At 44.2% G+C, this 24,547-nt stretch overlaps 1 protein-coding gene across 1 annotated transcript in view; it reads left to right on the top strand.

Moving 5' to 3' along the window:
- The window catches only part of SLC22A3 (solute carrier family 22 member 3), an 89,096-nt gene that overhangs the window by 52,530 nt on the left and 12,019 nt on the right, over window positions 1-24,547 (top strand). The window contains exons 6-7 of the mRNA XM_059176608.1: window positions 21,216-21,313; window positions 21,433-21,647. Of these exons, the coding sequence (XP_059032591.1) occupies window positions 21,216-21,313; window positions 21,433-21,647 (313 nt within the window). The remainder of the gene's footprint in view (window positions 1-21,215; window positions 21,314-21,432; window positions 21,648-24,547) is intronic.

The raw sequence follows: 24,547 nt of genomic DNA, 5'->3' as shown, positions 1-24,547 counted from the left end.
TTGGTGGTGTTCCTTCAGTGTGGGTCTCAGAATGAGAAGAGCCACAACTTGGAACGGAGCTGCAGAAGCTGACCTAGAGCGGCCACTTGGAATGTGTCCAAGAAATAACTGTTTTCTCAGTAAACTACAGTCTGCGAAATGTGTCTCAGTATGTTTCGGAGCTTGGAGGGTGTTTGTCTTTGTGGCCAAAGCTAACTAATATAGAGCTAACAGCATTGTGTCAATTGCCAGGGTAGGGTTTAGTGATTCGACACATTTTTAGTTGTTGAGGTGACCGAGGAAGGGGCTTGTTTAGGTTATTGTTTGAAATATTTGTGTCCTCCCCCTCATTTCCATTGGATGAAAATGCTTCAGGGTTCCTTTGATATCGGGCATGCCAGTGTAACTTGCTTTGATCCCATGGTGGGTAGAATGTATGTCCTGCCCTTTGACTTTGAGCTTGACCATGTGAGTTGCTTTGGCTGTTGGTAGATTATCACCAGACGTGCTGCAGTAGAATCTTGAAATGTTCTGTGTGGTTGGGCTTGGTCTCTGTGCTTTAGCCATCACCATGAGAAGAATATTCCCAGGCTTGTCTCCCGGCCCCAGAGGAGGCTGAGAGGCATCCGGAGTAGAGCTTGTTTAGCAAAACTTCCCCAAACCTACATCAGCTGTCTCTCAGCCAACCCATAAACATATGAGTGAAATGAATGCTTATTACTTTATGTCACTAAGTTTGATGGTTGTTCTGCAGCATTATTTAACCAATATACGGGTTAAATAGCTTTTGTCACTTACAGACCCAGGTTATACAACTACATAGGTAGTAACTGTGGCTTGGTTTTGCTTTCATTTTTTTCTAAAGGATTTTAAAAAGCCCTTATCCTATATAGACCCCTCTCCTCCCCTACTCCTCCACTTCTTTTCTTCGTGTGGGATATGTTCATGGAAAAGAGTATGTTGCAGCTCCAGTTAACAAGGAGCCTCTAGCAGCCTAGAACTGAGTGTGTCCATATTTGTTCGTGGTATTGTTTTCCTCTGTTGGCCCAACAAACCTATAAGGCTTGACCATAATTTCCCTATTTTAATGATATGCCGATATAGTTTTGTTCATAGTCTGCAACTTATAAACATATAAGTACTGGGTGTCATATTGGTAGCCAGTCATGCATAAACACACACCCGTCGGTGGTTTCCCTGGTGGCACGTTTAGGGAACATCAAGAACGGACATTTGCGCTTTCTGATCCCAAGGGGTCATCACTGATGATCCCACTGTTAGATAAATATATAAGAAATAGAAAATAGAAAAAGATTAAAACTTCATTAGGGAGTGTTAGGTTAAGTTTTAGATTGCCTCACTTACCAGAGAGACGTCCAACTCCTAATCACTGCCATCTTTATTGTATGGTAATGAATTGTCATGCTGACACCGATATGTCCACAGAGAGGGACTTTCCAGCTTTGGGAATGTCTGCTTATGACAGTTCCTTTCAGGGGAGGATTTTATAAACACAATTTTTGTTCTTCCAAAGAAGGAACCACACCATGATTCTGGCTGTCATGAAGCCCATGTGGGGTATGGTTTTGAGTCCAGTTATTGTACTGTCTTTGTGAACGCTGTATTTAATGGCCATCCAAGGCTTGGGATGGAATACTGTCTTCACTTAATTCATTTCAAAAGATCCAGAAAACGTAACTTAATCCCAAGCAGTGCCCCAGGGGGGCTCTAGTCCAGTTCCCGTTGTCAAGAGACAGAAAGGTGTGAGTCTAGAAACTAGTGAAGGATATTGGGCAGAAAGTCACTGGAAACTCATACACTGCTTTCCCTTAATAGGATTAAATCTTCATTCTTTGACATCACAGAGAATAAATGGTGCTAATCCACCCAACAAAGCCATGATCCTCAAAAATGACATGTAAAAGTTGTTACTGTCTAATGCATGCTACCACATTAGCTTTCATTTAGAATATTCTTGAATGCTTAAAAACGACAGGACATGGGGCACCTGGGTGGCTCAGTTGGTTAAATGTCTGACTCTTGATTTCAGCTCAGGGTTGTCAGATCGAGCCCCATGCCAGGCTCCGCACTCAGAGCCAAGTCTGCTTGGGATTCTCTCTCTTCCTCTCCCTCTGCCCCTACCCCTACTCATGCACATGCACATGCTCTCTCTCTCTCATAAATAAATAAATAAAATATTTTTTAAAATGACAGGACACTTTATATAGCTAAAACGGACCTTTGGAACTGAGAGTTAGTAGTTTTGTACCTAAATACGTTTTCACAAATATCCCGAGTTCTACAAATGGCCTATACTTAAATCGGTTGTTTATTTATTTCCTACACCTTAACCTAAAAAAAAAAATACAATATTGCATGAAAAGGGGAAATGCTGCTTCAAGAAAAATGCTGCATGAAAAGAGAAATAGTGCTACATTTAAAAAGCCAAAAAAATAGTACTGATGGACTTTTGAATCCAGAGTCAGCCCCTTTCCCAAGCTGGTGATTAAATGATAAATTCCTTTCACTAAAGGGAATTCTGCCTAAAATCTTCCTGGTCAGTAGACTCTCATTTAACCCATACAGGGGAGGGGAGGATGTTCCAGAGCGTCATGTGGCTTTAACTGAACTAGGAATCCAAGTGACCTATGTTCGCGGAATGAGATTACAGCCTTGGAGCCAGCGAGGCAGGTTTTCAGGACACCTCCCCGAAGAGCAGCATCTCGAGTGAGGAACCCGGGGGAGACGGGGCCTTCCTCCTCTACGAGCCCCTCTCACCAGTGCTCTTAAAATAATTGGGCCATTTACCTTTGTCAGAATCTTAGCTACTTCATCTAAATACAAGTTAAAGCTTGAAAAACATCCATCAGAAGTGTGAGAGGAAACACGCCGTGTTACTGTGACACACACTCCGTGTGCTCAACGCCACCCATCCGTCTGGGTGTTCGATGACCCGTCACTCATGCGTAATGGGATCTACAAAACCCTGGACCCTGGACTCAGGTGGTGACTCATAGGGTGACCAGCTGTACCCATGTGCCCAGAGCTGGCGGGATTCCTGGGAAGTGAGAGTTTCAGAGCTGAATCTGAGGAAGTCTCGGGCAAACTGGGACAAGCTGGTCAGGCCTCGCCTTCCAGGCTGTGCTCAGCGGAAGTCACCAAGGTTTACACTGGTGAGCTCAGATTTGCCTGTCTGCCCGCGGACTCTGATGCCTGTGAGGGATTCCTGGTCTCACTAGAGACTGGGCTCTGTTTACTCGTCGGACTGGTCCCAAAGTGTGACTCAGGCCGTCCCACCTGGGGCCTCTGTCTTCCTACCCCCTCATCAATCCCTAGTTTTGTTTCATTTCTTTTTCTTTTTCTTTTTCTTTTTTTTTTTTTAACTTTTATCGCCTTTATTTGAAGACCCAATGTGAAATGATATTCCTTTAAAAAAAAAAAACTTTATTGACATCTGATAAACACAAAACACACACACATATTTGATTTATTCAACTTGCTCACTCCCCAGCTTCTATGCTAGTTCTTTTTTTTTTTAAGACTTTATTTATTTATTTGACAGACAGAGATCACAAGTAGGCAGAGAGGCAGGCAGAGAGAGAGGGGGAAACAGGCTCCCCGCCGAGCTGAGAGCCCAATGTGGGGCTCCATCCCAGCACCCTGGGGTCATGACCTGAGCCGAAGGCAGAGGCTTTAACCCACTGAGCCACCTAGGCGCCCCTCTATTCTAGTTCTTAATCTGGTCCCGAACCCTCGCTTGTGGGACTGGGGCCCTGTCCCCTCTTAATTTCTGCCCTTCTTTCTCCTGAAAATAGGATCCTAGCGCTTTCCCCTTCACTTGTCCGCTGTCTGGAAGCTAGATGCCGCACTCTCTTGATGACTGGTACTTGTTCTTTCTAGAGACTGCTGCTCCTCAGAACCCCTTCTCCAGATGTGTCCCAGACCACGGACAGCAGTGCTGGCCCATAGACAACCTGCTTTTGACCTCCCCTGCACTGGCCTCTCCACCTACAGGCCCTAGTCCCATTCATGGCCAGGTGCAGAGCCACAGCCCCTTCCATTCGCACTTGACCTGGTGCCCCTACTTCTGAGAGTCCAGCAAACTTTCCAAGCAAGGCTGTATGGATGATGGTACTGGGGGAGAGCTCTGAGATTTACCTAGTGACATTCAGAGTCATTCAACTAGCCATTCATTAGTTATGTAATCTGGGAATCATGGACTCCTCCCTTTATCCTTCTCAAAAGCTGACCCTTGCCTTTAAGAGCAATGGTCCGCCCCTTCTAGCCCCAGCACCGTGTGGGATGCAGAGGAGTGTTTGCCTCCTTCTGTCTAGCCCAAACCCTGGTGGCATTACAAGCAAAATTAATTAAAATATAAAACAAGAGGAATGAGCCACACAGGCTTATTCTGTTCTGTTAATATTGGTAGCTCTCTTCTGTGGGCATTGTGACAATGCCTCCTTCGATTATTTTAATTCTGGTTCTCTCTCTCATAGAATAGGGGAGTGGGTTTGCTTTTTTCTTTTTCTTTTTTCCAGCATTTGCCAAGAGAATGGCCCTCTAATGCTGTCTTTGAAATGTTCACGCTCTGTGTGAGAGAGAAAGATGGTCAGCTTTTCCAAGTGTTTTGTTCCTGTGCCATTTGGCCCTTTCTTGTGTTTTTGGCAAAATCAGTTTCTGCAATCCAAATTGCTGTGCTTCCCTGCTGTGAATAAATGAGAAAATACTAGCTCTTTGTGAGCGCGTTCCCTGCTGTGGAGGCGATGATGGATACAATGTCCAGAACCCTGCGTATCCAGCTCCTGGCAGGAATTCCCAGGCGTTATTCCGAATCCAGAGCTGCTGTTACCATGACAAAACTGCTTGCTCGATCTTCGTCCCACCAGGAAAATCGCCCTTGTTTATGAAATCCTAAGAAAAGTGATGCAGACTGGGGAGCAGGTGAAATCATTTAAATTCTGCAAGGCCAAGTTGATTGCTGCTGCACACGGATGTGCTCCGTTGCTGCAGATAACCACAGCAGGAAATTGTGCTGAATAGTAAAGGAGAGAGCACACCAAGATCCCTTTGTTTCTGTCCCTCGAGGTCCCATCCAGGAAGATGGTAACAAAGATATCAGGTCCTAGATTTTTTCGTGGGACAAGTCCTCCTCTTCCTGAGAGGGCACCCAGATGGCCCGATGATGAACACTGGTCATGTTGCCATGGCAACACTCCTTCATGTGGTGCAGATGCGAAGGGAACTAGGTCCACACACTCCAGAGGTGGCTAGATGTCTTGTTTTGGGACAAATAATGCGGACCTGTGCTGTTTTCTCTTTTTCTTTGAATTTGGTGCTATTGAAGGGGGACCTGATTGAGAAGAAGCCTTCCTTCCGCATGTGGCGAACGCACTCCTCTTAAGGGGTCTAGACGGAGGAGGACCAAGAGTGTGGAGAAGCCTTTATGTCCTTCTCAGGAGACAGACATGGGGAATGTTGGGGGAAATGGCCAACCAAAGCCACTTCCTCTGCTAGAGGAAGCTTTCCTATTAAAAGCAAAACTTGGTCACTTTCCCTAGTAATGGGCATAGAGGGTGACCAGATAGAATACCTTGATAAGCAGGGTGGCTAACACACTCCTGTCAGCTGTAACTTTAGCTGTAACTTTAGCCCCACAGTTGATGGGATAATCGTAAGGCAGTCTGTCCCAATGGGTCACAGGTCCTTGGGGACCATGGAGTTATCGCAAAAGTCCTCAAACCATTTGCAACCAAGCCTTATCTGTAGAGTGAGTTAATATATCTTGGGTAAATATGTACAATTTTTTCAGAATGAAAGTGGTTGTGATTGTTGTTAATAACTGATGAGTTGAAAGGTGTTATTAAGTTTATAATAAATTTATGTTATTATGAATAACATAATATGAACAGAAATTTTTTTAAGATTTAATCTACTTATTTGGCAGAGATCACATGTAGGCAGAGAGGCAGGCGAGGGGGGGGGGTAGGAAGCGGGCTCCCCACTGAGCAGAGAGCCCGATGTGGGGCTCGATCCCAGGACTCTGAGATCATGACCTGAGCCGAAGGCAGAGGCTTTAACCCACTGAGCCACCCAGGCGCCCCGTCAATGAACAGAAATTTAAAAGCATGGTTCCTGTCATTTGGACAAAACTGTTATATTGTTTGGTATTAGCCAGGAGTCTTCATACTCAAGAAGGAGAGGAGTCACGGATCTGTCATCACAGGATTAGTCTTCATCTGTTAAACAGCCGTTGCCTGATCTCTCAGTTAAAGTTATACGATGTTCTCAGGTTCTCAGGCCAAAGGACCTCTTCACAAACAGAGTTCTTGACAACTTCCAAGATTCGTTAACTTTTTGATTCAATAAAGTGAACTAAAGTTCATTATATTCTGCTCTTTCACTGGTCCTGTGGACAAGCTCTACATGCTAAGTAGGAAGAATTGAGTAAGTGGGTGAACAGTTGCCTTACTACCTCTCGAAGGTGAATCCTTGTTTTCTTCCATTTCCAAACCAATACACCACTAAGGGTCTATATCTTGAGGAAGACTGAGGAAGGCGTCTTGAATGAATGCTCAGCATGATTACTTTTATGGCACAGAGTGCAATAGAGTTTAAGTACTTAGCCTCATGTTTTGATCCATCTGTGTAGTCTCTAGGATTAAATAGTTGTGTTTGAGAACTTAGAGAAATTTTGCTAAAGGTAATTGAAGCATTCACTCTGCCAGTTAATGACAGTTTGTGTGCTGTATTGATACAGGCCACTCTAAAATGAGCAGGGGACAGACTTTTTGATGGCAGCTGAGTGAACTGGAGGGTCTACTTCATGTAGTATTTTTTTTTTACCATATCATTTCTTCCTGTGTTCTGTAAACTATTTGGTAGGCTTTGTTCCCTAAAAATAACCAGCTTCTTCAATTCAACAAGTTCATTGATCATTTCAGTGAAAATATTTTTCACATTACAAAGTGAATCACAGAATATTGTACTTGGTACTCATATATTTAGAAAAATCATTTAAGGTTAACTGACATGAAGCTGGCTCAGAAATAAAGGGGCACCTACTCACCTGGTGTAGCAGGTGACTTGTACATCCATTTCATTTTCATTTGTACATGCATTAGTTAGCAAACAGCTACTGAGTGCTGTGTTCAAAACATCTGCCTTTAAAACAATCTCTGTATAATATTCATTTTCAAAAATGTCTCTTGACATGCATTGAAGATCCTTTGTATTTTTTCCGATTCTTTGTCATTGCTTTTCTTTTTCTTTTTTCTTTTTTGAACTGTACTCAGTTTCCTCTACTAGTTCCCTGTCTGTTCAGCTATACTCACCTTCATGATATAGGAAAGAGCTAAATCAAAGTTCTTACCATTTAAAGTTGAAGATCAGCTGGGATCTCATATGCCGAGTTTGGAAACCATTTCCGTGTGTTTTTGTTTTGATTGCATTTGTTTCTAAGTGGAAAGGTATTCTAGGGGCACCCGGGTAACTCAGTGGGCTAAGCCTTTGCCTTCGGCTCAGGTCATGATCCCGGGGTCCTGGGATCGAGCCCCAAATTGGGCTCTCTGCTCAGCAGGGAGCCTGCTTCTCTCTCTCTCTCTCTCTCTGCCTCCCTCTCTGCCTATTTGTGACCTCTGTCAAATAAATAAATAAAATCTTAAAAAAAAAAAAAAAGGTATTCTAACTGGATCTCAATCAGTATATCTGTTAATGATGAAAACTAACATCTATTTGTTGAGATATAAAAAGCAATTCATAAGTCAAAATTAGGGTTAAAAGTGAACACAGCCCAACATTAATGCACCTTACTATGGCCCAGAGTCAAGCCACGAGACTGAACATGCTTCACTCCCGAAATCCTCCAGAAACAGAATTCCAGGGATGGCTGGTGCCCCCTGCTCATGGCTCAGACAGAGAAGCATCTTATCCCTCGCTAAAGGCTCTTCTGTCTTGAACAATAAAGGGCCTACCAATGAGAAATAAGTAACTGTGTGCAAAAATATTTTGCAGATCAATAAAAGGGAGCCACTTGCAAATTGCAGAACACACCACGGATCGTGATGTTTATTAAGGTGCATTTCAACTAGTCTTTTAACTGTTCAGTTGTACTAGACTTTCATCAGAGAAGCTTCTTAGCATTCCCCAATGCGAGCAAATAAACATGAAACTAAGGATTTTCTGGGATATAGAAGGAAGCCAAAATCTGGACAGTTGGGAAATATGGAAGCTCTGAAAATGGACGAAATTCCAGCGCGGCCTCAACGTGGCTGGAGATTGGTTTGGTTATTGCCATTTCTCTTTGAGCGCAGCGTTGACTTAATCGTGCCTCTCTGCGCATGGCACAGCCATGACCGGGCCGTGCAAGGGTCCTCTGGTGTCTCATTTTACTTTCCCTTTCTCCTCTCTCCCCATGTCCACTCTCAACAGGTTTCCAACAGAATGTGCTTGATGTGTGCCCTTTGATATTTATGTGCCCTTAAAAACTAGAAGCTGTTGCGTGTGTGTTTAGGCGACATCGATAGAGCTGTGCTGCTCTAGACCTTGCTTTATTTCTTTTTCATGCAGCAGGACATTTTAAAGCATATTGATCCAATTACATCCAATCAAAATACCTTTCTACCATCTTGCTCACATGTGAGAGCTGTGTGGTTTTCAACAGTATCATCTGCTGTGTTTCGTGTCCCCATCCTACTAATGAGAAGCAGGTGGGTTGTTTTCCAGTCATTGTCATACGTGTCCCCTTGGAACCTTTGTGAGGTTCCTCATGGAGTTTAATACCTTGAAGTGGAACTGTTGGGTCCTGGGATGCGTGCAGGCCTTGTGCCCTGAGTAATGCCACAGTGTTTTCTGTGTCCACCCACTGAGTGTCCCATTGGTCCACACATTTGGTGTTTTCTGATTTTCTATTGGGCCGGCCTCCTGAGTGTTTTAAGTTGCACATCTCTGGTTACCAATGAAATTCAGCATATCTCCGTGCATGTCGCTTTGCTCTTTGGGTTCCTTCTCTGTGGATGGCCGTGCCGTATCCTCGCCCACGTGTATTGGATTTTATGGAATCTGTCTCCTTCCATTTATAAAACGCCTTTCATGTGTTGAATACCACCCCCTTGTTGGTTCTAGACATTGCAAGTACATACTCCTCAGTGTTTTAGCTAGTCTTTGGCTTTCCTACTTTTTTCTTCATTGGACAAAAATTCTTAAAGCCTTAAACTTATCTGATACAGGCCAATCTGTGTATATTTTTGGCTATTGATTATATTATGGGTTTTGTTCAAGAAATATTCTTCTAGGGGCATCTGGGTGGCTCAGATGGTTAAGCGTCTGCCTTCGGCTTGGGTCCTGATCTCAGGGTCCTGGGATCGAGACCCGCATTGGGTTCCTTGCGTGGCAGGGAGCCTGCTTCTCTCTCTCCCTCTGCTGTTCTCCCCGCTTGTGCTCTCTCATTCTCTCTGTCAAAAAAATATAAGTAAATAAATCTTTAAAAAGAAAGAAATATTCTTTTACATCCCAGGGCCACAGAGATATTCCCCTATTAGCTTATGGCTTTAGCTGTCTCAGTTACACCCAGATTCCTCTGGAGCCCACCACCATTCTGACTGGGAAGCAGGGATCCACCTTGATTTGTGTCAATGCTGAGCCAGGTTTTTTGTTTCTTTCCTTTTTTTTTTTTTTTTTTTTTTTTGAGATCTAGCTAATAAGCAGATTCCTCATTCATCAAGCTCCTGTTTCAGAGTCTGAATTAGTTTACAGCCCAAGAGCGGTCTACAGTTCTTAAGGAACCCCAATAATTCGCGACTCAAACATGTGCTTCTGTGCAGCAGACCTGAGCCAGGACACAGGCAGATTGCAGGGGACCCGTAAAGATAGCCTTCTTGGGAAACTCCGTATGGATGAAGAAATGGGTAATAAACCACTGCATTTGGACCCCAGGTCCATATACCGCTACCAGTCATCTTCACATTCTTGGCCTTAAAAGGTAGAAATGTTTTGGTTAGTAAGTGCCCCAAAGACTTCGCGTCTGCGGCACCCTTCATGACTCCGTTCCTCTCTGACATGAAGCAGAGCTACTCTTCAGAGCCGAAATGTCAGTAACGCGAAGACAGACGTGCTACGATCGTTCCTCCAAGTCCTTCTCATTTGTTTACATAATGAGGTTTGCTCTCTGCGACAGTAATGCCTGCCCCCTGTCCCTCTTAAGAAGGAGTGCTGTGGAAGAGCACACTTCTTAAATGTGAAAAGAGATCACAGTTTTTAGACCCACCGACACCTCGGTGAGATCTACCCAGGGCTGCAGTTTGATTGGTTAACTTTTCCTTTACCTGGGTAGCTGCGCCAGCTCTCAGCCTTGGGCGGGAGGGCCGTTCTACCCAGGGTTCTCTCCGCCTCAGTGCTATACTTTGATGGTTAAGTTCTGTGATAAATTGATTAGTGCCTATAAGTTGAAAATGCAGAAGAAATAGTCCTCATTTCTTTTAGGAGGTTTTTTTATGATTAATTATCTTTATTAACATATAATGTATTATTTGCCCCAGGGGTACAGGTCTGTGAATCGTCTCTTTTTAGGAGTTTTAATGGTGTGATTTTGTCAAAAGGAGTTATTGACTCTAAGTAAGAAATCGTAAAATTTGCATTTTTTCCAAATTTAAATTGAATGGCCTAAGCTTAATTACTTCAAGTAGAAATGTAAGACTTAGCATAATAAATTCCTGTCGAGAGGAGGGGGGGACCAGAGGTTTTTTTGGGTAAACTCGAGAAATCCACAGACTATCACTCAAGATAAGCTAGGTGTGTGTGTAACAAACATTACCAAAATCTCAGTGGCTGTTGTCTCTGCCCCATAGTCTCACTGGGGCCTCCTCTGCTTGGAGCACGGTCCTCCCCCTATAAGCCACGTTGCCTCAGCAGCTGCTGCCTGGACTACCGAGAAAAGAGAATTCTAGGGGATCTTGCTTTGGCAATCAAATGCCCACAAGTCCGTGGTCCATTTGGGTAGGTGGTCCCACCCAGTCACAGAGAGTCCAGAAATGCGATCTTATCCTGCCCCCAAAATGGGGTGAGGGAGGAGGTGGGGAAGCAAAAATATTCCGCAGACGGTGCCAGTGAGTGCCACCCCATGGGCCTCTTTTAAAAGAGAATGAATGATTAAGAAGACACGAGTCAATCTGAGAAACACTGACTCAGGAAGACAAATGCTTTTCAATTCAAATTATTGCTACGAAGTAGGTTTCACCTTCCTCGCTGGTAAAATAATAATAATAATAATAATAATAATAATAATAGTTTAGTCAAAGCGCAAACACAATTTTAAAAGTTGTTATGGAAAAATACAGTGGAGGAGCGCCTGGGTGGCTCAGTGGGTTAAAGCCTCTGCCTTCGACTCAGGTCATGATCCCAGGGTTCTGGGATCGAGCCCCGCATCCGGTTCTCTGCTCGGCAGGGAGCCTGCTTCCCTTCCTCTCTCTCTGCCTGCCTCTCTGCCTACTTATGATCTCTCTCTCTCTCTCTGTCAAATAAACAATTAAATAAATAAATAAAATCTTTAAAATTTTTTTTTTCTTAAAAAAGAAAGAAAGAAAGAAAAATACAGTGGATATTATGAAGACCCATATCCTATCAGAGACACCACAGCCGCAGGGCCCCTTGGGAGCAGAAGGAAGGCCAGGCCAAGGGGGACAAATGCCAGGAGCCCAGGGCCATCAAGGCAGTGGAAGGGCGGGCAGGCCTCTCCTCAGGCATAGCCGGTTCAGGGTAAGGATCCACACAAATGCCCTGAAGAGATGCCTGAGAACCCAGCTTAGCCCCGCGAGCTATGCGGGGACCCCATCTCAGCTTGCGGGGATGCTGTGAAGGCAGAAAGAGGGAAAAGAGGAGAGGGACCCAGGCCTCCGGCACAAATACAGGAGGCAGCCAGTGCCAGCCTGCAGGCTCTCTGAGAACACTGTCCTGGACATGCCCCATCACTGTGGCCCTGGGCACTTGCATGACAGAGTCTCATGTCGTCTGGCTGCCCTTGGCCTGTACAGAAAGGGCTGCCAAGCCAGAGGAGGGGCAGGAGCGAGCGCTTTACGCCCACAGGCCTGGGCAGAAACACACCTGCCAGGAATCTAACTGGGCCAAGTTGCCTTTTTACTGGCGTCCTGCAAACACCTGAATGCCCGGGAAAGAGAGCCGGCAACAGCTAACAGAACCCCGTGGCCACCAGCCGGTGAGGGGAACAGCCATTCCTGAGTCCATATCCGGTCACATTCAAGACCTCATTCTGATTCAGGCTATTTCAGAAGCATCCAGAAGGCTACTGAGAAATGATGCTAAGAATACTGGTGAGTGGGACCTGGGGTTTGGCTTTTGTTTGGACCTATCAGATGACTTCCTTTCATTCACTCATTAGCTTTTCCCTCTATTTAAAAAAAAAAAAAAAAAAAATCCTTGGCTACCTACTGACTTACAGATGCTCAGTTTGCATATTCATAGAACTAAAAATCTTGAGTGTTTGATCATGCTACTGTAGTGTGAGACTCTGGATGATGTCCTTTAACATGTGGTATTTGGAACTTTTCTTTTTCAGTAATCATCACTGATGTTTATGCTGTTGGAGGGCTCCCTGAATTTAATTCAGTCCCTTAACAGCACATCTTGGTGTTTCCTCCCCCAAGTTCTGAGTCTTTAGGGTTAGAGTTGTTGTTGTTGTTATTATTTTTTAAGATTTATTTCTTTGTTTGACAGAGAGAGAGACAGCAAGAGAGGGACCACAAGCTGGGTGAGTGGGAGAGGGAGAAGCAGGCTTCCCGCCGAGCAGGGAGCCCGATGAGGGGCTCGATGTGGGACTCGATCCCAGGGCCCTAGGATCCTGACCTGAGCCAAAGGCAGACGCTTAACAACTCAGCCACCCAGGTGCTCCTAAGGCTTGAGTTTTAGATCTGAAAGTGCCTTTTCTTCTCTCTCTCTCTCTTTTTCTTACTTTAACACCTCCCCCACCCTCCCCAAAACTCTCTCAGTTTGTTTTTAAGAAATGAAAAAATGTTCCAACACGTGACCCACAGCTGCAACCCGTTAACCTTTGCTAATATTAAGTCTGCACTTTGGATCCCTCCTGGGACCAAATGGATGGATGCACTTTGCTGTTCTAGGCGGTGTGCCTGCTTGGGGAGGGGAAGGGAGGGACGCTTTCTAGCCAGACTCAAAACGAGTGGAATAAATATCTTCTCTGCGCATCCTGATAGAAGACCTGGCTGGACCCCAGGTGCTCGCGAGCCACCGTGTCCACTACAGTCGCCGCTAGCCTTGTGCGGCCACGTAGCCTTGAACTGTGGCTAGTCTGAGCCGTGATAAGCCATAAGAGGAGATCACATGGTGATTTCGTAGAGCGTGTAAAAGATCTCCTTCACAGTTTCTTATTAACTGCATGTTGAAATGGTAGTATTTTGGATAGATTGGAGTCAGTGGAATATTTTATTAAAATTAATTTTACCTGTTTATTTTACCCTTTTTTTTTAAAGATTTTTTTTAAGATTTTATTTATTTATTTGACAGAGAGAAATCACAAGTAGATGGAGAGGCAGGCAGAGAGAGAGAGAGGGAAGCAGGCTCTCTGCTGAGCAGAGAGCCCGATGCGGGACTCGATCCCAGGACTCTGAGATCATGACCTGAGCCGAAGGCAGCAGCTTAACCCACTGAGCCACCCAGGCGCCCTATTTTACCCTTTTTAATGTGGCTTCTGGAAAACTTAAACCGAACTCTGTGACTCGGCTATATTTTCATTGGATGGCACTGGTCTAGGTGACTGAGATTTGTCTTTAACTACTTTGCTAAGCTGCAAATATGCATCATGATTTTAATATAGACTTTTATTTATAATATGAACTCTGTATGGTAAATATTTATCTACTCTTGTTTCAAAGTATAATCAAGTTTTTAACAAGTCCCAAGGCACTATGGGTAGTTTGACAAATTGACTTTTATGGATACCAGGTAGCGCTATGACTACCCAGAAGCTAGCCTAGGCTTTATAAGGTGCAACATTTACCCTTGGATCTTCTGGTGTCGGCCTTTGTCTCACTGATGGGGGCATCCGTGACGTGGTGGGATGGGGGCATGGGTCCCCCGGCAGTTGCCAGTGGCCTTCCTCCTACTCATGGACGTCTTCCAGCCCCTGATGCTTGTATGAAAGACCTGCAGGTAGTTGAACTTTGAAGATGGCCTCTGGTCCTCCAGATCAGTGAGCCCGAAATCCTCAAGTCATATTTTATTCCCCCTGGTTTCTGGAAAATTAAAGACTTCTAGAGAACAGAGCTGTAGGGAACTGGTGAAAATTATTACATCACAGGATTGGACTCAAGAACAGAGAAGTGACCCCTTCTCATCCGTGGCTTTGCTTTTCCTTGTGAAATATGGCAACAGACAAAAAATCCACCTCTTGGGAACAACCAGATGAAACCACCTGACATTGCCTCCCCCACCCCGCTGCCCCCACTGCCCTGGCAGGCCCCATGGAGCGTAGTTTGTCCTCTAAAGCCTGGGGCACTTATACTGCGTCTCAGCCTGGGAAGAATAAACACTAGGAGTCAGCTCTGAGGCAGGACAATTCCTTGACCATCAGTGCTTCTCACACGAGTCTCCCTGGATGTTCTGAAAAGGAAGATGCCGATTCTCTAACCTGGGGTAGGGTGTGTCTAACGAGCTCCCAGGTGACAGCCACACTGTTGATTCATGGACTGCACACATTTTGAGGACCACTCCCACTAAGTGTCGCTTGCGGGAACGTTCGCGAAAAGTTACCCAGCCTAAGGCATGGGGGATCAACAGTGCCAAACGGACATCAAATATACGTGGTACACTTTTAAAAACCAGTACAAAAAGAAATCCATTCTTTTAAAAAAGAAAGAAAATGGGGGGAACAATGAACATTCTTCTCTTTACGGAGGAACTCAAGTCAGGCGATCTTTATTTTTTATTTTTTTAAAGATTTTATTTATTAATTTGACAGACAGAGATCACAAGTAGGCAGAGATGCAGGCAGAGAGAGAGGAGGAAGCAGGCTCCCTGCTGAGCAGAGAGCCTGATGCAGGGCTTGATCCCAGGACCCGGAGATCATGACCTGAGCCGAAGGCAGAGGCTTTAACCCACTGAGCCACCCAGGCGCCCAAGCAATCTTTAAAATAACCTCCCCTTGGGGCACAATAGCGTCAGCTACGGTTTACTAATGAAAAAGATAAAGAAGTGCCAAGTGAGTCATCATCTGGAAGTTAACACGTCTCTGAAATGATACAAAACAGCAATGGTCATACTGCCCGCATCCACGATCAAGCTCTTCCTGTGTGTGGTGGGCGTGTGGATGTGTGTGATCCAGTGGAATCTCAAAGTACTAGTGAAGTGAGTGTTGCTATCCTCAGGCTCCTGGGGAGAGAAGTAAGGTTTGCAGAGTTGAGGTCACGTACCAGTTTTCTAACCCCGTGACTCTCTCCCGGTCCTGACTCGTGTCCTTCTTGACCAGAAAGCAGCCCCACATCAGGGGACTTCTTGAGCACCATATTTAGAACAGACAGTAATTTATAATGTCTTTCTCTTCCTTGGCAATTTAAGTGGAAACATCAACTTGAAAAAAGGTTTCCGAAAGGCACCAGGAAGCATGATACGTGCAGCTAGATTCATCACAGTTAGATGAACAAAGTACATTTTCAACACGGGCGACATCACTGTTAATGTAACATAAAAGTCTTGGAAGAGCTGAAAGACTGTTAGGAGGCAGCTGGAACAAACAGCAGGCAGCTCAGTCGATCAACATTAGGAGACTGACCTACGCAGCTTACCTGTGAGCAAGCCCTTATCCTACGAGTGACATTACCAGGCAACAAGACTCCAGACACACAAATGTTACCATGAGCCTTTCCTATCTTCCTTTGCTCCAAACTGGAGCAGGCAGACACCACTTAGATGACAAAAACATACAACAAAATATCATACCAAGCTAGATACAAAAGACAACATTCTGTATGGTTCCATTTACATGAAATTCTGAAAAAAGCAAAACTGTAATGACACAAAGAAGACGGGGAGGGGGGTTGTCTGGGGCTAAGAGTCGGGGGAGAGGGTGACTGTAGAGTCGGGAGGAAACCTCCTGAGGATAATGGAGACAGTCCGTACCATGGTCGTACTGTGGTCGTGGTTCATCGACTCTACACATCCATCAAGATTCACTCAAGTGCACATGAACTTGCTGAATTCTATTGTATGAACGTTATATCTCAATAAAGCAAACTGACATATGTACATATAATAACCCTGATCTAGCCTTTCTACTCTTTTGTATCTGACTCAGAGTAAGCGAAATTTGGTAACCCTTTGGCAACACAAAATAAACACGACTTAATTTCAAAATTCAGAGCTGGGAGTTGTTGTAGAAGAAGAATAGCTTCAGCAGCCACTGCACATGAGTTGCCAAGACTGTACTGGACGTATGCCCATCCCAAGACACGGCGTTCAGTCTCTCAAGGTCTTCAGTCACCCAGAAAGTGGGTCATCTTTCAGAATATCTGCGTCACTGTGGAGGACATGTCAGTAAATCAAAAACCAGCTGGATTTATTCTTAAATTGGCAAAATGCATACTTGCTTGGAGGTACTATTAATCCTTTCATTCACTGGACAGGGAAGATTGGCTTTTACAGTCTTGGTTACCTTTGGTTTTATCAATACCTCATATTCTTTTGGTAAAGGGTATGTGTTAGGGATGAAACTTGTGCTTTGGGAAAGCAGAGAACATGTGACGGCTTGATTCTCAATCTTAAAAGTTTGAAATGAAGACTAATAATAAATATTTTTACTGAGTAAGTCGGAACACTCAAGCAATTATTTTAATTCTTTAATACAAAATTATGTTGCCTAAAATACGCAATTATTGCAAAAGAATTGTTCTGGACCGAATTCTCCAGAAAATTCTGCTTTAGGCAACAAGTTACAGAAAAACAACTTAAATGGGCGTAAACAATAAACCCATTTCCTGGCTCATGTATCTGGAATTCCAGGGCTAATAGCAGCATTTGGGGCTGGCTGAACCTGACTGTCAACAGTCCCAGCCGTGGTTTTCTCCCGCCCCACTCTGCCGACAGAGTGACTTCATCTTCACGTGTTGGCCTCCTGGGCGTTAAGTTAGGTGCTAAGTTCTACTTGAGCCCACCGTTTTCTCATTAATTCCCTGAAGGTGGAGAGAGAAGATTCCTTCAGGAACTGCTGACTTAAGGTCAGTGAAGGACTTTCTTTTTTTTTGTTTGTTTTATTTAAAGATTTTATTTATTAGAGTGAGCGAGAGAGAGAGAAGCAGAATCCTCGCTGAGCAGAGAGCCTGATGCAGGGCTGGAGGACAGGACTCCAAGAGCAGGACCTGAGCTGAAGGCAGGTGCTCAACCGACTGTGCACCCAAGGTGCCCCCAGTGAAGGACTTTCTCGAGACGATTTCTCATTGGTTCAAATTGGGTCTCATGCCCAGTCACTGGCACAGAGGGTAGAATTGCCCTTTGGCAACCAGGTCTCCCCTGCAGTTGGAAACGGAATCAGCTCCCCTGAGAAAGGGAATTGATGGGGGGAGGTGCAGTGAGGGTTCTATTAAGACCAAGAAAGGGAGAATGACACAGAGCCAACAACAAAAAAGGTACACTAGGGTCTCACTTAAATCCGTTATTTGAAAGGTGAGCTATAGTTCTTCTTGTTAGGAAAAGGCCTTTCGGTTTAAATGTTAATTTTAAGAGAATATTTATAGAAAAAAGGAAGAAAGTAAACCCCACCATAATCTTACTACCCTGTGAGAATCACTAATGATACAAGCATATTTTTCAACATTAAAATAAATATTAAACTCTGCCTACTGCAGACACAGTAGAGCGTAATGGTTAGTAACATACAGATGTGGGTGTCCACCTCCTGGTTCATCTACTTACTGTCTGTGGGTCCTCTGTGGGGAAGCTACTTATCTTTCCTGTGCCTCAACTTCTTCCTCTCTGTGATGGGTATAAGAAGATCATTTATAAGTTCCAACAGCACTAACCTTCTAGTTCAGAAGCCGGCAGTCTACAGCCTGCGGGCCAGACCTGGCTTGCTGCCCATTTTTATAAATAGAGTTTTATTGGGATCCGGCCATAGCCATCCATTTGCGTATCCATCTGTGGCTGCTTTCACACTGCGATAGCAAAGTTAAATAGCTCCAACAGAGACTGTATTGCCCACAAAACCAAAAGTACTTATAATCTGGTTCTTTGCAGGAAAAAAAAAAAAAGTGTGCTGACCTCTGGGTCAGACCAGTAGGCCTCTATTGTCTTGTCAAAATCTATCATGTCATAATTCTGTGGTTGTGTAGTAACTTAACCAGCCTGAAGATACGATCAAGAAAAAGTGACATTGGCAGAGATACCACAAAAACAAGAGATGTGCAGTTGTTTTATCAGGTGGAGATAGTTCTAAGAACCGCGAGTGACTGAAAAAATCTACAAAAGTGCTGAAATGTCAAGTTATCTTCCTGAACTGACCAGAGATCTTGTAATATATGATACATGATTTCCTTTTAACTCTGGGGGTTTGACACTGGGACCTGAATGAAAGCGAATCTGTAGTCTTATCTAGTCGATAGAGGTCATAGCTGTAGGGAAACGACACGAAGACTGAAGAAGGAATGAAAGAGAAACCATAACAAATTGTGGCAAATACTGCTTTAGTAAAGAAAAGATCGTCACCATCTGTGTGCTCCGGGGAGCAGTGGTACAGACGTGTGGACGGGCAGAGCGACCAGACCCGGGACTCCCTAGAGAGAAGGGAGTCGTCTGAATGAGCACAGTCAAGCTGACCCACGTCTGAGCGCGGAGGACCCACAGTGAGTGGAAAGAAAAGACTTCTTGGAAACAGTGAAATATCCATGGACTCAGCTGCGCTCGCAGTCTGGGGAGTTTTGATTTTGAATTTGAAGGTCCTCAAGCTCTAGATTTTAGTCAAATCCAACGTTTCCATAAAATTATGTTTTAACTAAAGGTTAGCTTTTTGGCCAAATGTGTAACATCCTTCCTGGAAAAGGAAGTGACCATCAGCTACACGGAAGTTTTCTAAAAAAGCCTCGAATCCATTCAGTAGCGATGTGATCAGTAAGAATAAAGGGTCCCTATCAACTGCCTGATTGCAGATCCCGGCTCAACCGCCTTCCCGTTAACCCTTCAAGTCCTGAGCCTCGTTTTTCTTATTTATAAAACAGGATTGATAACTTTGGAGGATTTTGAGAGAATCAAATGAAATAATCCATGTAAGCCCAGAATCCAACAAGTATTACATGCTTTTTAGAAATGAACCTTTTTTTTTTTAAAGAAGATTTTATTTATTTATTTGAGAGAGAGAAAGAGAGAACGAGTCAGGGCGAGGGGCAGAGGGAGAAGCAGACTCCCCACTGAGCAGGGAGCCCAATGGGGGGTTCAATGCTGGGACTCTGGGATCATGATCTGAACAGAAGGCAGACACTTAACTGACTGAGACACCCAGGCAGAAGTGAATTACTTTGACATGGACAAGATAGGAGAGTAATTGTGGAAAACATTTTGATAACCAACCATATAATGATACGTTGTTGTAATACCCGAAGTTCTTTCATTTTTGGTATTTCTGCCTTATTTTTGGAGCGGCAAAGGTCTTAAAAATTCTTAGAATTTAGAAAAGGAGATTGGGGAACATTTTCATAAACATTGTATTCATTTAGAGTACAGGTCAACTTGCTGCTGAAACAGAGACCCCAAAAATATAATGACCAAAGAAAAACAAAGGAAGAAAGAAAGAAAGAAAAAGCAAGGAGGGAGGGAAGGAAGGAAGGAAGGGAAGTGTCTTTCTCTTGAACGTGCTCACCCAGAGGTAAGCAGCCCAGCACTAGAAGGCAGCTCTGGTCCCTGAGTGCCTCCAGGACCCAGGTTCCAGTTATCTTGTTTCCACAACTGCTACCTGCAACAGGTTGTCAAGGAAAAGCTAATTCACCAGCATCTCCTTCCATCCCTTAGGAGAGGGAAGGCAGTGAATAAAGAGAAAAGTCATTCTTTTTTAAAGGATTGGATCTAGAACCTGCGTACCTGGCTTTTGTTCCCACCTCATTACTGAGAGCTTAATCAAAGGGCTGCCCATAGTTGAAGGAGAGGCTAGAAGATGTGACTTGGCGAGGTATCCACGTGCCAAACTGAAATTCGGTGGATTCTGTTATCAAAAGGGAGAAAGAAAGAATGGATGGTAGAACCAATGAGCAGTCTCCCGGAGGCCTTATCATGGAAACTAGTGTTGTGTCACTGACTCTAAGGCCCTATTGATTGTAAGACCCGTCATTTTATGTACCACTAAGTAAGAAAAACCATGCTCTGAAACATATTATTAAACGTACTGTTTTCTTTTCAGCTCAGTTGTATTCATCCCAATTTAGGAAAGGTTAAAATGTGAAACATACGTATCTTGGGATAGAAGAGATTCCGGTATTGGGAGACAAGGTGATCCAAAGGCATTGACTTGGCAGTCTTCTTTTGCTTGGGACCATCCCTGAGGCAAGCAGACAGGAGATACCAAGCTTTGTTGATCTCATCCAGTGTCGTGCTTAGCCTCGGTGACTGACAAAGTACCTGCTTTTTGGCTTTGTTTCCCTTATAGTGCCTTCTAAATCATAAGCACCAGCAATATTTGTTTCATGCAGTGAAAGAAAAGACCAACTTCTTGGATGACCAAATAGAGATGAGCTGAATTTTCCAGGATCGAAAAGACACTTGATTCAAATAAATAGACCAAAGCAAACGGACACCTTTGGGGCCCTGCTTGCTCTTGAGTTTAAGACAATCTTATTTAACATCAGGTTGATAATTTAATAAAGAAACACTCATTTGGATCCCAGCTGCTTATGCCATTTTTACATTTGTTCTCTCCAGTTTAATAAACGCACACATGTGTTGTACTTTAAAACACACCTTTTGTCCCTGGTGAGTCCGAGGAGATTAACATACAGGACCCCTGTTCCTTGCCTCAAAACAGCCTCTCCTGCAGCAACCACATCTTTGTGAATCTGACCTTTTACGACGGCAAAGGAATCCAACTCTCCGTTCTCGGGTTTTAAGACGTAGTCATGAAAGACTTTGGTCGATTCAGTCAGATCATTTGACTTGGTGGCTTTGAATCTGGTCAATGAAAATCTATAATATGCAGGTGTGTCTTGCTGTATTTGCTACTGAAATCTGCTTCTCTTATATAGATCACTGTTACAGATGAGGAGGTTAGTAACCCATCCTTTTTAGATCTGGTGAGGACTCCCCAAATGAGGAAGTGCACACTTATTCTTATGTTTGCTTGGTAAGTCTGACTTGTGATGGGCTCAAAAGCTTGTATCGAATTTACAATGTGCCCCTTCCTTTGGAGCAGGCTGAAGTTATGCCTTACTTGGTCTCCGTTGTTTTTCACTGTTGCTCCAGGTTCACAAGCGCGGTGGTGTATCAGGGACTCGTCATGCGCCTGGGAATTATAGGAGGCAACCTCTATATCGACTTTTTCATCTCAGGAGTTGTGGAACTGCCCGCGGCCCTCCTGATCTTACTGACCATTGAGCGTTTTGGACGACGCCTTCCCTTTGCAGGAAGCAACATAGTGGCGGGGGTGGCCTGCCTTGTCACTGCATTCTTACCCGAAGGTAATAGTCCCCCAGATCTGTCAGGCACTCAAGAACGCGAAATAGTCCTAAATCAAAATAATCAAGAATGGGGAACTTCTTGTCCTTCAAAAATGTACCACCCTCAATATCCTGGTATTGGTCAACCTATAGTGATGTCACTCAGTTTTCTTCTTAAGTGCTGTAATGACTCTGCGTTTAGGGATTGGTTCTACAGATTTTTCTGTTTTCTCCACTTTAGGTTCATTTATGGATGGAATAGCTGTCATGCAGAGTCTAGCGTATAGTGATGTAGGTTATTACTGATCACTTTTATTCAACTGGCTCGCATGCAGTCCTTGACCATGGTTACTGTATTTCCCGATTACCTGCGGTATCGCTGGCCCCATGCAAAATACCAGGGTTACAAAAGGAAGAAAGGAAGACAACTGTTGACTCCAGAAGGTTCATAACCTAGGAAGGAGGATGGATACTCCATTTTTAAAAATTTGCTTTTCTTCCAAGTTCTTCTAACTAAATTCTAGTTAGTTAACATACATTGTAATGTTAGTTTGAGATGTAGAATTTTGTGATCTATCACTTATGTAGGACGCCCAGTGCGTTGAGATGTAGAATTTTGTGATCTATCACTTACGTAGGACGCCCAGTGCGCATCACAAGTGCCCTCCTTAATGCCCACCACCCATCGAGCCCCTCCCCTCACTCCCCTCCCCCCAGCAACCCTCGGTTTGTTCTCTATAGTTAAGAGTCTGTTTCTAGTCTTGCCTCTTTCCCCCTCCCCACATTCAATTGTTATGTTTCTTAAATTCTACATATAAGTGAGATCATATGGTATTTGTCTTTCTCTGACTGACCGATTCCACTTAGCATTATACTCTCTAGCTCCAACTACACCATTGCAAATGGCAAGATTTTATTCTTTCATTCTTTTACCTGGCTGAGTAGTATTCCCTTGCACGCGCGCGCACACGCACGCACACACACACACACCCCACATCTTTATCCACTTATCAGTTGATGGACATATGGATATCTGGGCTCTTTCCATAACTTGGCTTTTGTTGATAATGCTGCTATAAACATTGATATAGATATTTTAATGCTTTCACAACTCCCTGTGATAAATGAAATAATAGAATTAGTTAGAGGTAAACCTTGTCATTAGGGGTAGGGCGTGCTGACTCATTACGTGAGCAAAAACCTGCATAGAACTTTTCACTCCTCAGAAACTGAACTGCTAATAGTCTACTGTTATCTAGAAGCCTTACCTTTAACAAAAGAGTCGACAAACACATATTTTGTATGTCATATGCCTTATATACTATATTCTCACAATGAAGTTAGGGAAAAGAAAATGTTACCAAGAAAATCATAAGGAAGAGATATATACCGCATTGTAGTGGAAATACTGTCTGCACGTAGGTGGACCCACACAGTTTAAACCTGTTGTTCTGGAGCCAACTGTACCAGATTCAGAAAAATAAAGCTCTCTGAAGGCTCTACATGATTTAAAAAAAAAAAATAGGTACAAGGAGTCTTATGCATGGAGTGGTCAGGAGAAACCACTCAGAGGCGAGAACTAGGCGCGTATGAAAGAGGAGGAGAGAGGTACTGGAGAGGGGGGCCTGGCTGGCTCAGTCAGCCTGATCTCAGTGTCATGAGTTTGAACCCCACTTTGGGTGTAGAGATTACTAAAAATAAATAAATAAGCAAACTTTATAAAAGAAAAAAGAAATCCCCTTGACAGAAGGCAAGGGTAGGAGAGATGTTTTTTTCAAAGCAGAGCACGGCTCTCAGAAGTATGAGCCATCTTTGAGGGATCTGGGATCACACGTTCTGTTATCGCTCAAGTTTCCAAAAAAAAGGGGGCTGAAAGATAGCCTGCCACCAGCGGTGACTGGCCTCACAGGCCATGCCAGGAGCTTGGGCATGGCCCTGCGAGCTTCCTCATAGTCACATTAGGTTGGCTGGTAGCAGTGAGGAGGAGGGATGTGGAGAGCAGGAATCAGTGTCATGGCAGCCGGCCCCGGGCGAGACAGGATGATTTCAGGGATGTGTCAGAGGTCAGGGTTGCGCAATGACCATAGCTTGCTGCAGAGGGGGCCGTGCCCCCAGATGCATGGGTTGTACAACCCGCATCATCTCTGCCCCAGGACACAGTGGGCCCTGGATGGGGAAGCCCTGCCAAGTCCTATGGAATGTGCGAATCAGAGCAAGTTCATTATCTCCAGGTGCCACGCATGCGAGGTGGAGGTTCCTGAGAGGGCGGGTTCTCCCCGAGTCCTTGCGTCGGCCCCAGAGAGACTGTCTTTTCTTAGGAGAATCATCTGAGGGTCACGAAAGGAGGCATAATATTGTGGAAGTGAAAACAGGCATTTACAGATGAGTTTATTAATTATATGATGGTTTATGAAGTCCCCAAACCCTACTTGAATAAAATTACAAAAATGTCCCTCTTCAGACCAGAAAATTAAAAAAAGATGTAAAGTCTTCAGTCTTACTGATTTGGTCGATGGTTAACAGAACTGATTATTTACACTGATCTCATTTTCCTCAAGTATACTAGTTTCTTAGGGCTATAGTAACCAAGTGTCATGACCTGGGGGGGCTTGAAACAACAGAAATATATTCTCTCGCAGTCCCAGAGGCTGGAGGTCTGAAATCCCAGTGTGGACAGGGCCAGCCTCTCTCTGAAGGCTCATCTTCCTAACTTCTGGAGGTTGCTGGTAACCCCCCAAGCATTCCTGAACATTATCCCAATGTCTGCCCCCATCGTCATAGGACCCTGTCTTCTCTGCATCTTAACTATCACATCTGCAAAGACCCGTTTAGAAATACACTCACATTCTGGGTTCTAGGTGGACATGGACTTTGGGGAACACTATTCAACCCACTACATTGAGTTAAAACATTTTTCTAAG

Source organism: Mustela lutreola, chromosome 6, assembly GCF_030435805.1.
Source record: "Mustela lutreola isolate mMusLut2 chromosome 6, mMusLut2.pri, whole genome shotgun sequence".
Taxonomy (NCBI): Eukaryota; Metazoa; Chordata; class Mammalia; order Carnivora; family Mustelidae; genus Mustela; species Mustela lutreola.
This window is presented reverse-complemented; position numbering and strand designations above follow the sequence as displayed.